Source organism: Podarcis liolepis (genome assembly GCF_965112155.1).
Source record: "Podarcis liolepis genome assembly, chromosome: 3".
Taxonomy (NCBI): Eukaryota; Metazoa; Chordata; class Lepidosauria; order Squamata; family Lacertidae; genus Podarcis; species Podarcis liolepis.
The window spans coordinates 15,973,881-15,990,152 of record NC_139557.1 but is presented as its reverse complement, the minus strand read 5'-3'; the positions used below and the strand labels follow the sequence as shown (position 1 = coordinate 15,990,152).

The 16,272-nt window shown below is 46.2% G+C and overlaps 1 protein-coding gene across 2 annotated transcripts in view; it reads left to right on the top strand.

Annotated features, from left to right (window-relative positions):
* SIL1 (SIL1 nucleotide exchange factor) overlaps positions 1–16,272 on the top strand; it is a 62,707-nt gene that overhangs the window by 23,553 nt on the left and 22,882 nt on the right. For both annotated transcript variants that reach the window (XM_083493797.1, XM_083493798.1), the window contains 2 exons: positions 4,017–4,208; positions 6,491–6,612. In XM_083493797.1, coding sequence (XP_083349923.1) covers positions 4,017–4,208; positions 6,491–6,612 — 314 coding nt within the window. The remainder of the gene's footprint in view (positions 1–4,016; positions 4,209–6,490; positions 6,613–16,272) is intronic.

The window sequence follows — 16,272 nt, the reverse complement described above, 5'->3', positions numbered from 1 at the left end:
AATAAAATCCAGACTCAAACAGGACGTTTCACAACCTCAGCCAGCAAGTAGTTGAGGGATGGCAGACCAAATATGAAGAAGCGGAAGCATTTATATTCTTATATACTGTCCATAGGCGACAGTGCTTTCTTCTACTAGCTTATATGGATTTAATCACATGGCATAGCAACTATCTTATCTTTCCTTCCTTCCCTTGTCCTTGACGGTTGTAGGAATAGCTCACGCGTACATGATCGTTTGGGACATGGGTGGTGCTGTGGGTTAAACCACAGAGCCTAGGACTTGCTGATCAGTAGGCCGGCGGTTCAAATCCCTGTGACGGGGTGAGCTCCCGTCGCTCGGTCTCTGCTCCTTCCAACCTAGCAGTTCGAAAGCACACCAGTGCAAGTAGATAAATAGGTACCGCTCCGGCGGGAAGGTAAACGGCGTTTCCATGCGCTGCTCTGGTTCGCCAGAAGTGGCTTAGTCATGCTGGCCACATGACCCGGAAGCTGTACGCCGGCTCCCTCCGCCAATAAAGTGAGATGAGTGCCGCAACCCCAGAGTTCGCCACGACTGGACCTAATGGTCAGGGGTCCCTTTACCCTTACATGTTCGTTCAGCCCTTCTCCCTAACACTTTGATGGTAACTGGAAGCAGTGTGTACAAAACTGAATAAGTTAAAGAGGATTTAGGGGGAAAAAGAAAAGAAACTTGGGCAGCAAACCGCAACAGGAAATGCTCTGCTTTCTCCCGGGAGCTTTCCGTTTCCCTCATCAAAGCTTCAGTTTCCCTGCCAAGGTGCTGGTGGGACTCTGGCGCAGATGTTTAACTGATATCAATCACGGCCAGTCCATCATTTGAAAAAATAAGACTTTGCCCCAAAACGGCAACACCCTGAGACCTCCGGTTAAAGGGCAGTATACAGTAAATAAATAAACTAAATAAATAAACTAGATATTCTGTTCTGGTGACTGTAACCTTGGTTTAAAGAGCCATTTGGCATCTAGCTTGTGTATCGTGAGTTTCTAACGCTGCACTTGAGGCAAATCATAAGAGTGGTCTTAAGAGAGACAGTGATGACATTGTTTTACTTGGTCGAATATCCTAACCTTTCTAGTAATTATCCATGAATTGCCAGAAAACCAGTCCTGAGTGATGGAATACTCCAGTTTGCATGGCAAGAGGTGCTGGTTTTTTTCATCATTTTGATAGGCTGCCTCCAGTTCAACCTATTGTTGTTGTTTAGTCGTTTAGTCGTGTCCGACTCTTCGTGACCCCATGGACCAGAGCACGCCAGGCACTCCTGTCTTCCACTGCCTCCCGCAGTTTGGTCAAACTCATGCTGGTAGCTTCGAGAACACTGTCCCACCATCTCGTCCTCTGTTGTCCCCTTCTCCTTGTGCCCTCCATCTTTCCCAGCATCAGGGTCTTTTCTAGGGAGTCTTCTCTTCTCATGAGGTGGCCAAAGTATTGGAGTCTCAGCTTCAGGATCTGTCCTTCCAGTGAGCACTCAGGGCTGATTTCCTTCAGAATGGAGAGGTTTGATCTTCTTGCAGTCCATGGGACTCTCAAGAGTCTCCTCCAGCACCATAATTCAAAAGCATCCATTCTTCGGCGATCAGCCTTCTTTATGGTCCAGCTCTCACTTCCATACATCACTACTGGGAAAACCATAGCTTTAACTATACGGACCTTTGTTGGCAAGGTGATGTCTCTGCTTTTTAAGATGCTGTCTAGGTTTGTCAGCCTATTAGACTTCATAAACTGAGGGAGGTACTTAACAACCTACAGCAGAAGTGGTTATCCTCTGGTCCTCCAGATGTTGTTGAGACTCCTTTTTTCATATTTTTTTTATTAGCTCTGAAACATTTAACCAATTCAATTTCAATACAATATTCCCTTAAGGTTCCCATTCTTACTTCCATGATGTTTCTATTCAAATCTGCTGCCATGAATGTAATATTTCTCTAAAACATAAATCCTACATTACATTCCTTTATCAATCTCATTCCTTTGCTTATATTTCAAGTCCTGCCTGCGATTTCATTTTACTATAATATTTTCCTCAGATAATCCAAAAAGGGTCTCCATTCTTTTCTTCTTCTTTGTCTCTTATTTTTGCCATCTCCACATTGTCCAATAATTTCAAAATCCATCCCTCTTTTGATGGAACTTCTTTCCATTTCTGTGCATACAGAATTCTGGCTGCGGTAGGAGCAAACCTAAATAGCTTAACCAATTTTGGGGGGACCCCTGTGCCTATTATTCCCAAAAGAAATGCTTTAGGCTTTTTTGGGGAATGACTTCTTCCTCACCATCTTCTTCAATTCATTATGTATCATTTCCCGAAAGTCCACCACACATGGAAAAAGATGTTGAGACTCCTCACTCGCAACTGCTCCAGCCAGCATGGTCAGTGGCCATGGAAGACGGGCGTTTTAGTTCAGCAGTGTCTAGGAATGCCAAAAATCCCCACCCACCCCCAGCCTTAGGGAATGGAGTCTAATTTTTTCAGTTCCCTTGCTACAAAACATTAGCAAAATGAGCCACGGCTGCCAATTAAGAGTTGGTTCCTTAGGAATTCATTATCATTTTTCAATGCTTTGGGGCCTGGCTGTGACGTCAAAAGGTACTGTAGGCTCATGGAAGGTGTTTTTTTTGCTCTTTAAGTGGGGCTCTTGAACCTTATATTTTTTTTCATTTTAGGAAGAGGCTCTTAAATCAGCAAAAATTCGGAAGCTATAATGCAGCCCCTCCACCTTGGCCCATTAATACTCATTAATATGAAGCTCAATTATTCCCTGAATGCTTAGGGTTAAAGATGACGTTACTGGAAATTGTCAGTTAAAATGTATTGGGAATAGTCTCCAGCCCCTTGTGTGTGAAAGTTTGGAGGAAGTCCCAGCCGGCTTTTAGGGAAAAGACATCTTGTCGTGTTTGATTTCCAGGAGCTGTGTGTGAGGGACGAGATTTCACAGGAGAGCACCTAATTTCCCTTTCTGATGTCAGTTGGGTAACCTAATCTGTTAAGCATTTTTAATTAACTATCTTGTAAGAGCTGCAAATAGAATCTAAAGAAAACATAATTAGTAAATAATGAGGAGTGTTGCTTTCTGTTTGCAAATCACAGTTCTTGTCTTTTCACTGCATTCTGGCAGCTGCTTGACTTTGAACTTGGAGAAAGTCATTTTCCTTCTCTTGAGGCTCCAGTCCTAAAACTACCGTAATTCATATGTTTAATATCACCTGTTGCAGGTGCTGCTGAATGTTTAAGTCGCGGTCTACTCGTATGTGAGCAGTGCGACAGATGAGGCTTGTGCAATACTGCAGCTCAGCTCCTGTGAGCAAGGTGTAGACCATAGGTCTGAGCGCAGCTTTGGAGAGAGTAATGGGAAGCAGTGGGAGGTCAGAAGAATTAATGCAACCTGCCTCCCCACAGCTGCTTTTAAGTTTAAAACAACCATAAGATCCAGTCAGGGATGTGGGTGGCACTGTGGGTTAAACCACAGAGCCTAGGACTTGCTGATCAGAAGGTCGGCGGTTCGAATCCCTGTGACGGGGTGAGCTCCCGTTGCTCGGTCCCTGCTCCTGCCAACCTAGCAGTTTGAAAGCACGTCAAAGTGCAAGTAGATAAATAGGTACCACTCCGGCGGGGAAGGTAAACGGCGTTTCTGTGCGCTGCTCTGGTTCGCCAGAAGCGGCTTAGTCATGCGGGCCACATGACCCGGAAGCTGTATGCCGGCTCTCTTGGCCAATAGAGCGAGATGAGCGCCGCAACCCCAGAGTCGGTCACGACTGGACCTAATGGTCAGGGGTCCCTTTACCTTTACCTAAGATCCAGTCACATATCTTCCATCTTGTTTTGTCCCTTAGATTATCTAGTTGCATCTTCAGCATGCATAGAATTATACATGTTTTTTGCTGAGTTAACAGAGGTTACTCATATATACCTAAACACAAACAAAATAATTAACTTTGGCGGTGTTTTAATTTTGGTGTGTGCTATTTCGATTTGTTTTCCCCTTGATTCCAAGGCTCATCAGGAAGATGTCAGGAGAAGGTTCCGTCCCATTGAAAAACTTAAGGAAGAGTTCAGAGAGCTCAACCTGCAGCTAGAAACAGACTTTGAAATTATGTTTAAATTAATCAACAAATTCAACAGTTCCACTTCGACGCTGGAGGAGAAAATAACAGCACTTCATGATCTCGAATACTACGTTCATCAGGTAAGAAGATTTTTTAAAAGAAACATTGGCAGCTGGTGTGCAATGTACCGGGAATGTGGAATCGTAAAAATAGATTTCTTGCAGTACCAGATGTTGCAGAATTGTGGCTCCCAGCTTCTTCACACAAGGCATTTTACCTAGACAGATGAACACAGTTGTAAGCGTTTGGGTGTAAACACTGTTGTGTGTGAAATTGTGTAAGTGGATTGTAAACATTTGGAACGCGACATTTTTAGATGCCAAGTCTTCATTGAACGCAACAATGAAGAGTCTTTAATTTGTGCCAGGGCGTGCCAAAATTCATTGTTGTAATTTATTTGTTTTTGAGTGCCAGGGCTTATCACCTGGGACGCATAAAGTAATGTGGAAAGTGAAGTTGCCACTGGATTCTCCTAGGCTCGACGAGACGCTTTTGGCTTACGTGGTACACAGCTTTTAGGCTGCTCTGAGCTTTGGCATCCACCCTTTTATAAATTAATCATGGGTTCCTTGTTTGCCCAAAAGGAAAGTGTTCCAGAGCAGTGTTCATTTAGGACTTCAGTCCTAAGTGCGCTTAGTCAAAAGCAAATTGCACTAAAATCTACGGGCCTTAAATCTAGGTAAACATGTATGAGTTAATGCTGGTGCTGCTGCAAGAATTTCCCCGAGAGCAGAATGCAAAGTGAATTTTCGCTGGTGTACCTTAGGCAGAATATATGAGGAATTTGAAAAGGGAAACCAAAAGAGGGTTCTGTTGATTCTTGTACCCTAGCCTAGGCCATAGGTAAAGGCAAAGGGACCCCTGACCATTAGGTCCAGTCGTGGCCGACTCTGGAGTTGCGGTGCTCATCTCGCTTTATTGGCCGAGGGAGCCGGCGTACAGCTTCCGGGTCATGTGGCCAGCATGACTAAGCCGCTTCTGGGGAACCAGAGCAGCGCACGGAAGCGCCGTTTACCTTCCCACCAGAGCGGTACCTATTTATCTACTTGCACTTTGACGTGCTTTCGAACTGCTAGGTTGGCAGGAGCAGGGACCGAGCAACGGGAGCTCACCCTGTTGCGGGGATTCGAACCGCCGACCTTCTGATTGGCAAGTCCTAGGCTCTGTGGTTTAACCCACAGCGCCACCTGCTTCCCATGCCTAGGCCATAACCTAGCTTAAATTTCCCTTGTGCATTCATTCCTCTTGTAGGTTTTGTAGACTGCTAGCCTACCATCGGCCTTTCCTATGCTGAACTGACCCAAGTTCTCGGCCCATGATAAATTCTCAACTCCAGCTATCATTTTAGTTCTGTTCCTTTGCACTTTGTATAGCTGGAATGCAACCTTGAACCTGAGCAATCTGGACCCAGTGGTTCATATATGGCCTCTCCTGTGCTGTGTGAGAAAAGTACCGCTCCCTCCCTGTTCTTCTTAGACAGGCCTGCCGGAATTTGTCATGGCTAAAATGCCCAGCCTTAGTTAGCGTGTCACATTGTCGGCTCAGTCATCTTACGATCAATATCTCAAGTCCTCTTTCCACCTCATTTGTTCTGGTTGATGAGTTTCTAGTCAATAATACAAATGCTTATTGCCAGTCCCCAAGTATTTCTGACTCTCTAACCCTGCCTGTTAAATTAAAATAGAAAACATTTTGTATTGGTAAGAGACATCGAACTCAGGCTCCCGACTATGGTCTCCTAGAGAAATAATTTTTCATCTTTGTTTGATAGCGTTGTTCCTTTCAGTAAGAGGAAGCTTTCAGTAAGCTAACCATGTTTTGGTTTTCAGTGATTCCTTCTGTATTTGATGGTTGTAACAGGATTGGGTCCGGAGTTCCTTTGAGTGGAACTCTGCTCACAGGAAACTTCTACTGGAGTTTATGGTAGCGTAAAGGTGGGGTTTTTTGTTGCTCCCTGCTCCCCCCACAGCTTCTAGTTGAGAGACCTTCTAGAAGTGTGGGGGATTGCAGGGGGAATGGGCAAAAATCACCTCCCACCCTTTCCCTAGTGCTAGATGTTGCTGGGTATTGATTCTTTCAGTAAATGAAAGGAGTTATTCTGCAAAACAACACTCTGGATCCCTTTGTATCTTGTATTATTGTATCTTCAGAATTCGAACATGATGTTCCTGTAGCGAGACGGCATCATACGATTCAAGGCAAGAGGTTTTTGCTTTGCCTTTAATCTTTTTTAAGTCAATGGAACAGGTTTTGATCATGATTGTTGTACTTTGTGTGTAAATTCTGAATAGAAAAATCAACACCCACCCTTACGTGTAAATGCACAAATCGTTGCTTGAATGTGGAACAACTTATTTTATAGGTGGACAATGCAAAAGATTTGCTTTCCATTGGTGGTCTCCAGCTTTTGATTAATGGACTGAACAGCACGGAGCCGTTGGTGAAGGAATATGCGTCCTTCGTCCTGGGAGCTGCACTGTCCAGGTGAGTAATTGTGTGGATACAATAATAATAATAACAATAAATTTTATTTATACCCCGCCCTCCCCAGCCAAGGCTGGGTTCAGGGCGGCTAACAAGCAATAAAAAAAACAAGTTGAATGAATACAACAGGATTAAAATACAACATTAAAACATTAAAATGCAGCCTCATCACAGGAGGAAAAGGGGGGGAAAAAGAGGGAGAGGGAATCAAACTGGCTCCAAGCCAAAGGCCAGGCGGAACAACTCTGTCTTACAGGCCCTGCAGAAAGAAATCAGATCCTGCAGGGCCCTGGTCTCATGAGACAGAGCGTTCCACCGGGCCGGAGCCAGAGTTGAAAAGGCCCTGGGCTCTGGTTGAAGCCAATCTAACTTCCTTAGGGCCTGGGACCACTAGGGTGTTGCTATTTATGGACCTTAAGGTCCTCCGTGGGGCATACCGGGAGAGGCGGTCCCGTAGGTACGAGGGTCCTAGGCCGTGAAGGGCTTTAAAGGTCAAAACCAGCACCTTAAACCTGGCCCTGTAACCCACCGGGAGCCAGTGCAGCTGGAAAAGCACTGGGTGAATATGCTCCCATGGCAGAGACCCCGTGAGGAACCTCACTGCAGCATTCTGTACCCGCTGGAGTTTCTGGGACAGCTTCAAGGGCAGCCCAGTGTACAGCGACTTACAGTAGTCAAGCCTGGAGGTGACCATCGCATGGATCACTGTGGCCAGGTCGGGGCGGGAAAGGTAAGGGACCAACTCCTTGATGCAGTTGAGAAAGAATGTGGCAGGCTAGATTAACCTTAAGAAATGGCCTGTAATAGTCTCCCTCATTAGACAGGGTGGGCACAGATTCGGCCGCCGTGCTGTGTGGTCAACTGCTTGGTGCTCCTCAATGTCAGAATTAGTAATTTCAGAAAAGATTAAAGATGCCCTGTGGTTACTGGGCAACTGCGCAAGGCTACTTACTGGTCTTAAAATTGACCAAACAGGTGCCCTGTGGCTTCAGTGTGACTTAGCAGAAAGGAGTGACCTCATTCAGTTGCTCAGGTAGAGCTTTCCAGGATGCCAGGTATATTTCACAGCAAAGAAACAAGATGCTGGAGCAGAGACTATGGTAATCACTTGGTGATTCATTTTAAAAATGAAAATAAAAATAAATGTCTTGCTGAAAGGATTCAAGGCCCTTCAGAAAGCTAACGCCGAATGATAACGTATGCTGTACCAACGTAGAGAAGCGTTGCTTGAATAAGATTTCCAGAGAGGGCAAAGTCCTGTTGCAGGTCATATATGCACCTTTCGGGTTTTTCCTTCTTGAAGCGAAGTACTGAACCACTTCAGCTTTAGAATGTCTCGCGTCCACTAAGATTTTAATTTGCCATAGGACTCCTTTAGTTTATGCTGATGTAGCATGGATAGTAGAACGTGTTCCAGTTTGGTCTCCCCCCCCCCTCTTTTATTGAAGAAGAACAGTGTGTGTGTGTTTGAATGATTTTATTTTTCGTTTTACAATAATCACACAAATACACATATACTAAAATACAACTAATTGATTCTACTTCCCTCCTCCCCCTCAGTGGTTTCTTATACTTTCACCTTTACTACTGCAGATCCCAATTAATTCTGTTTATTGATTACTCCTTAGACTACACACATACACACACACACACACACACACACACACACATATCACTGCTCGATTCATATTAATCCTGCTGATGAATTAAGTTGTTTGCAATAGTTTTTCAAATAGTCTATAATGTTTTTCTTCTTCTTTTTCTTCTTGGTTTCTCATTCTTCCAGTAAAGGTAAAGGGACTCCTGACCATTAGGTCCAGTCGTGACCGACTCTGGGGTTGCGGCGCTCATCTTGCCTTATTGGTCAAGGGAGCCGGCGTACAGCTTCCGGGTCATGTGGCCAGCATGACTAAGCCGCTTCTGGTGAACCAGAGCAGCGCACGGAAACGCCGTTAACCTTCCCGCCAGAGGGGTACCTATTTATCTACTTGCACTTTGACGCGCTTTTGAACTGCTAGGTTGGCAGGAGCAGGGACCGAGCAACGGGAGCTCACCCCGTTGCGGGGATTCGAACCGCCGACCTTCTGATTGGCAAGTCCTAGGCTCTGTGGTTTAACCCACAGCGCCACCCGCGTCCCTTTCTTCCAGTAAGTTCCGCCATTTCCATCTGTTTTGTCTGCCAGTCCTCCTTGGTAGGAACAGTTTCTCATTTCCATCTCTGAGCACAGAACGGGATATTTTAATGCCGTCATCATTACAGAGTGGAGGGGATATATGAATTGAAAACGTCTAGTAAACCAGATAAGTAGCTGGGTTCCTATCAAGGCTATTTGGCAAGCCAACATGGCAGTGATGTGGGATTGAGGATTGGCGTGATCGCTCTGTGGTATTATGGCAGTGGACAAAGCTGTATTGTAACTTTTGAATAAATGTGTTTAGATGGATGGATGGATGAATAACAAACGTGCCCACTAATACCAATTGGTGGGAATAGATTGCTGTTGCTCCACACTGTAGTGGCACGTAAGCCATGGGTCAAAGTGGTTGTGAGTGTTGTTGACCTTCTACCTGAGTCCTTTAGGATCTGTTATTTATTAGCCACCGATAAGCTCCCACTTACTAAATATCATCAGTACTTGTGTGACTTCCGGTGGCATTACATGTCTGAGAGGCTACCTTGCATTCTATTGCAAGGTAATGCCGTCAAAGGCAATATTAAGACACTTCCTGTCCATTTTATTCTTAAATTTCATTTGAAGCTTTTTGTTCCAGAATCCTCTGCTTTCGGCCTGGGACTTCATTAGCGCTTTTTATGGAATAAGGAAAATTTCCCGTGCTGCTGAAATTCTTTCGGCTACCAAACAACCTTCACACCTGCCAGAAATGCTTTTTTTTTTTAAAAAAAATCAATAGAGAAATTAAGTACTGGGCAGTGGAAAGAAACGCAAGCCTTATTGATTTACAGCGTACTCTTATGCATAAATCTACTTGGAAATAAGTCCTGCTGAGTTCGGTGGGACTTATTACCAGGTAATTGCATGTATAGGGTTGCAGCCTTTGTGAACTGCCTAGAAAATGGCTGAAATTCATGTCATGTACCCAAAGTAATGGCAAATGTAAGCCACATTGTGGGCTCTTCAGTGTAGAGGACTGAATCCATGAAACTGTTTTCTGCTCCATTATTCAATCCATGCGAATTCATGGTTCTGGCCAGGGCAGGCCCAATACATTTTGGAACCTGGTGTTGACCCCAAAATGGTGTTCCCCCCTCTCTGCTAGGGAAGATCTACAGCAGGAACAAGGGTGGAGGGGAGAGAAGAAAGACTGACATTGGGATCTGCTGCCCCTGTGGATCTTAATGTTGTTTAGTCGTTTAGTCGTGTCCGACTCTTCATGACCCCATGGACCAGAGCATGCCAGGCACTCCTGTCTTCCAGTGCCTCCCTCAGTTTGGTCAAACTCATGCTGGTAGCTTCGAGAACACTGTCCAACCATCTTGTCCTCTGTCGTCCCCTTCTCCTTGTGACCTCCATCTTTCTCAACATCAGGGTCTTTTCCAGGGAGTATTGGAGCCTCAGCTTCAGGATCTGTCCTTCCAGTGAGCACTCAATACTGATTTCCTTCAGAATGGAGAGGTTTGATCTTCTAGCAGTCCATGGGACTCTCAAGAGTCTCCTCCAGCACCATAATTTAAAAGCATCAATTCTTCGGCAATCAGCCTTCTTTATGGTCCAGTGGATCTTAATAATAATAATAATAATAATAATAATAATAATAATAATAATAAATGTTATTTATACCCCGCCCTCCCCAGCCAAGACCGCGCACAGTGTGGCTAACAACCAATAATAAAAAGTTGATTAAAATACAATTTAAAAAACAAGATTAAAATACAACATTAAAACATTAGCATGCAGCCTCTTCACAGGAGGAGAAAGGAAAAAGAAAGAGGGGGAGGGAATCAAACTGATTCTAGGCCAAAGGCCAGGATCTTGCCGCCTGAGGCAATTGCCTCACCTTGCCTCAAGGTTGGGCCGGTCCCGGTTCTTGCTGTGTGGTTCAAGCACTGTTTTCCCCGCAGCATCGATATTTGTCCGTTTTCCCTTTGCCTCCCTCATAACGTGTTTGATTTGTAGCAACAGTAAGAAGCCTCTGTAGAAGCCAAATAAGTCCAAATAATATTGACGTGGTTGTGTTTTTTAAAAAACTAGTGAAGGTTCTCTATCACTGCATGGATTTTTCTTTGAATGCCTGAATCCAGATTTCTAGAGGCTGTGTGTATTATTAAAACCGTGTTGCGCTTAGTGTGTGGTTATCATGAAAGAAAAAAGCAGACAACCGGTGCCCTAAACGAGCGAATAAAAGCTGGTTATTATGCCGTTCTTGGAGGAGGAAGTTTGGGATGTGTCATGTGGCTTTGTTGTTCAAGACGCAGCACGTTGGCCGCGGTGGGAAAAGCCACCCCTAGAGTAATCAGCTGAATGGCAGCAGCAGAGGTGACAACAGCAGAAGAACAAAGAAAATAACTTGGCTGTGCTTGAAACCGGTTTCTCTCTTTCGCGGCACTTCAAAACGACCTTGACAGATTAGAGAACTGGGCAAAAACAAACAAGATGTATTTTAACAGGGAGAAATGTAAAGTATTGCACTTGGGCAAAAAAAATGAGAGGCACAAATACAAGATGGGTGACACCTGGCTTGAGAGCAGTACATGTGAAAAGGATCTAGGAGTCTTGGTTGACCACAAACTTGACATGAGCCAACAGTGTGACGCGGCAGCTAAAAAAGCCAATGCAATTCTGGGCTGCATCAATAGGAGTATAGCATCTAGATCAAGGGAAGTAATAGTGCCACTGTATTCTGCTCTGGTCAGACCTCACCTGGAGTACTGTGTCCAGTTCTGGGCACCACAATTCAAGAAGGACACTGACAAACTGGAACGTGTCCAGAGGAGGGCAACCAAAATGGTCAAAGGCCTGGAAACGATGCCTTATGAGGAACGGCTAAGGGAGCTGGGCATGTTTAGCCTGGAGAAGAGGAGGTTAAGGGGTGATATGATAGCCATGTTCAAATATATAAAAGGATGTCACATAGAGGAGGGAGAAAGGTTGTTTTCTGCTGCTCCAGAGAAGCGGACACGGAGCAATGGATCCAAACTACAAGAAAGAAGATTCCACCTAAACATTAGGAAGAACTTCCTGACAGTAAGAGCTGTTCGACAGTGGAATTTGCTGCCAAGGAGTGTGGTGGAGTCTCCTACTTTGGAGGTCTTTAAGCAGAGGCTTGACAACCATATGTCAGGAGTGCTCTGATGGTGTTTCCTGCTTGGCAGGGGGTTGGACTCGATGGCCCTTGTGGTCTCTTCCAACTCTATGATTCTATGATTCTATGGTGGCGTCTTGCCTTGAAAGCAAATTTGCCGATGAACTTTCATTGCTCCATCTAGACCAGCATTGTGTTTTCAGTGGTGGACGGGGTCTCTCCCAAGGCCTTGGAGTCCAGGGGTCAGCAAACTTTTTCAGCAGGTGGCCAGGTCCACTGTTCCTCAAACCTTGTGGGGGGCCAGACTATATTTTGAAAAAAAAAAATATGAACGAATTGTCATATGTCAGGAGTGCTCTGATGGTGTTTCCTGCTTGGCAGGGGGTTGGACTCGATGGCCCTTGTGGTCTCTTCCAACTCTATAATTCTATGAATTCCTATGTCCCACAAATAACCCAGAGATGCATTTTAAATAAAAGCACACATTCTGCTCATGTAAAAACACCAGGCAGGCCCCACAAATAACCCAGAGGTGCATTTTAAATAAAAGCGCACATTCTACTCATGTAAAAACATACTGATTCCCGGACCATCCGTGAGCCGGATTTAGAAGGCCATTGGGCCAGATCCAGCCCCCGGGCCTTAGTTTGCCTACCCATGCCTTGGACCAACACAGGCCTTTGCTGGCTCTGCAATGTTTTTAACTGGAGAAAAGATTTAAAATGGTCCCTTCTGCATGCTCTGCTCTTGAGCCGTGCCCCGTTGCCCGCCACACTTGTCTTGTGTCTTGTCAATGATTGTCTCGTTGGTTTCCAGGTACAGCCTCAACTGTTTCGATCACAGGAATTAGATCTGTGGTTTAAAGCCCGCAGACTATCCGAATCTTGAATCCCCTGGCTGGAATTGCCCCTTATTATTCGGGATATAAAGGGACGTGGGTGGCGCTGTGGGTAAACCACAGAGCCTAGGACTTGCCGATCAGAAGGTCGGCGGTTCGAATCCCCGCGACGGGGTGAGCTCCCTGCTCCTGCCAACCTAGCAGTTCAAAAGCACGTCAGAGTGCAAGTAGACAAATAGGTACTGATCCGGCGGGAAGGTAAACGGCGTTTCCGTGCGCTGCTCTGGTTCACCAGAAGCGGCTTAGTCATGCTGGCCACATGACCCGGAAGCTGTACGCCGGCTCCCTTGGCCAATAAAGCGAGATGAGCGCCGCAACCCCAGAGTCAGCCACGACTGGACCTAATGGTCAGGGGTCCCTTTACCTTTACCTATTCGGGATCTATAGCAAGAAGTTGCTTCCTTCATCTTCCTGGCTCTGCCATGAATTTGCAGGAGAATAAGAGCCTCGCTGTGACTCATCTATGTGGGAGTGAGCCTTTTTATGCACCTTAAAATTTAAAGAAAAGGTACTGGTTGTTTTCTTTAGCTATCCATAGCGTATTCCAATTCATTTAGCCACTTAACAAGTTCTTATTTTTCATTACCATTTCTAGAGGAGTAGCTGTTTTCCGAAGCAAAAGCAGCAAGGAGCTTTGTGGCACCTTAAAGGTTTAACCAATTTATTATGGTATATGGGACGTTGGAGGCTGTACCTCCGGTGGGGAACACGTTGCCATTTGTCCACCTTTGGTCCCCAACCTGCCCTCTGCTCTCACTTATGGGTCCTTGAAGCTGTCAGTGTGTAGCAATGGCCACACCCCAGGAAACGGCTTTGACTGGCCGGCTAAACCAGGTGAGGGTAGCCAATGGGTCTCAAACTCTCAGTGAGTTAGGGGCTTCCCCCGCTTGCGAAGACAGGCTCTGGTGGATTGAGCAGAAGAGAGCACTAGTCAAGAAGGCGGTTTCTGCACATGCTGTTGTGAGGAGAACCTACAGGGTTAAACAGCTCAGTGTATGCGGCCTGCCTTCTGTGGGGCGGAGAGATCCTGCAACACATCCGGGATCTGCATTTCTTTGTACAGAACTGTAAATTAAAGGGAAGTGAGGGGCAGGTGGGGCTTGTCAAGCTGGAAAGGGAGCCTGTCACGGTCCGGTCTACGGGCAATTGAAGTCCTGGCTGAGGACGTTGGGACCGGCGGCAAGATGGCAGGGTGGGAGCAGGAACGAGAGTCCAGAAGCCAGGGGTCCGAGGGTCAGGAAGCAGGGAGTCACGAAGTCAAGGGTCCGAGGGTCGAGAAGCAAGGAGTCACGAAGTTAAGGGTCCGAGGGTCGAGAAGCAAGGAGTCACAAAGTCAAGGGTCCAAGGGTTGAGAAACAAGGAGTCACAAAGTCAAGGGTCTGACGGTCAAGCAGCAAAGAGTCATGAAGCCCAAGGCAGGAAGCGTGTTGCTGTGGCAAAGAGCCGAAGGGAAATGCTGACCTTATATCCCTTCCCGGCTCTAGCCACCAGCTGCAGTGAGTTACCAAGCGGCCTCACCTGTACAGCCGTGCCTTGCCTCTCCAGAATAAACTTAGGAAGGCCCCAGTCCTGCGAAGCCCTACTGGTCAAAGCGCCCGGCTCCTGCACGCGCTCCTGACAGAGCCCATCTAGGAGAAGGAAAACTCTGACCCTTAACCTCCGCTGCCTTCAGCGATATCTTCAGGAGAGGAAAGGCTAAAGAGTAAACCCTTCACAAGTCTGGAGTGGAGTCCCTAAGTCCCTTCCATCCGACAAGTCCTGCAGCCAAGTTGGTGCCAAATGTCTTGGTCTGCTTTCCTTTGGCCACATCAGTGAGGCTGGGGGGGGGGGTCTTGTCATCTGGACAGCCCAAGACCTCCATACACACTGCCAGTGCTTTTTTTCTGGGGGTGACGCATGGGTACGCATACCCCTAAACATTTTGTGAATCTAACGGGATAAGAAACTGTTTGTTTTTTTAAAAATTAGTTTCTTCTCTAGCATGGTGAATTGTTAATTCCGTTGCTACTCCCGATGGCGGCTTCATTTCCTTTCCCGGCGTTTCCTGAGTCTCAGAGGGAAGCGGGCGTTTAATGTGTGAAGCAGTGTGGAATGTGTATGTGTGGTGTTTTGCTGATGAAAGTTTTGTCTCATTGAGAGGCAGCATTTCAATATGAGTAATGCATGTTCTTCGTACTTTTGTCCATTTACTGTATTTATTTTCCCCAATTTGAACTATAAAATGGTGATTTTCTTGAGTCCAACTGAGAGTACCCCTAAACATTTTTTGCGTCCTGGGGAGACCGCTTCGGTGGTGCTAAGGCACTTAGCTTGGTCTGGCCTGGTTTCTCTTCTCTTCTTACGCCCTCCCATTTGAGGCTGGCATGGAGTCATGTTTTAATGGGTGTCTTGTGAACCTTGGCCTTTTTCTCAGATAGTTCTGGCACCTCTCAGGTGTGCGCCATTGCCATTCTAAGAGAAAGGTAAAAGGTAAAAATCCCTGTCATGGGGATTCAAACCGCCAACCTTCCGATTGGCAAGCCCAAGAGGCTCAGTGGTTTAGACCACAGTGCCACCCGCGTTCCTATTCTAAGAGAACAAGGGAGGCATTCATGGTGAGTTCCGGCACCTCTTTTGCTAGAAAAATAGCACTGTATATACCGTATTTTTTGCTCTATAAGACTCACTTTCTCACTCCTAAAAAGTAAGGGGAAATGTGTGTGCGTCTTATGGAGCGAATGCAGGCTGCGCAGCTATCCCAGAAGCCAGAACAGCAAGAGGGATCACTGCTTTCACTGCGTAGCGATCCCTCTTGCTGTTCTGGCTTCTGAGATTCAGAATATTTTTTTTCTTGTTTTCCTCCTCCAAAAACTAGGTGCATCTTGTGGTCTGGTGCGTCTTATAGAGCGAAAAATACGGTACTGTGTAGGGGGGAAGGATTGTCCAAAAAGTGGGTTTCCCCTAAAAAGGATTGCTTCTAATATGCATTCCCTTCGGGCAAAGGCTTCCCTTCCCTCTTAGGAAACGCCGACTCCCCTGCGCACATCGACCGACTTCTCTGCGGTACAACTTTTAATTTGGCGCGGATCAGGAGGAGGCAGCAGGATCCAACGCGAAAAATAGTGGGGGCTCCTGGCTTCCTTGACCATTTTTCATAGCCGCTGCCACGTAAATAACAGCCTCCCCTCACCGATGCACTGAAGTGTAAAAACCATGGCAACAGTTGCCGGGGACAGGCCTCCGTACCAGGAGAGAGCCATGCTTGGCGGAGAACAAAAGGAACTACTTTACAAACAGGCCGCATCACACCTTGCTGGGGGGGGGGGCGTGGAGAAGGGAGAAGGATCAAACCCCATGCTGTGCTCAGCTGGCCGTCCTGCTATACTCATAAGAGACATAACCCTCCTCCGCCCCTCTACATTCGATCAAACACACTCATTATTATCCCATTCACAAAACGATTCCGAGGCCGGAAAACGTCGGCGGTATTTCATTTCTAAAGCCCATTTGTAAAACTCGGG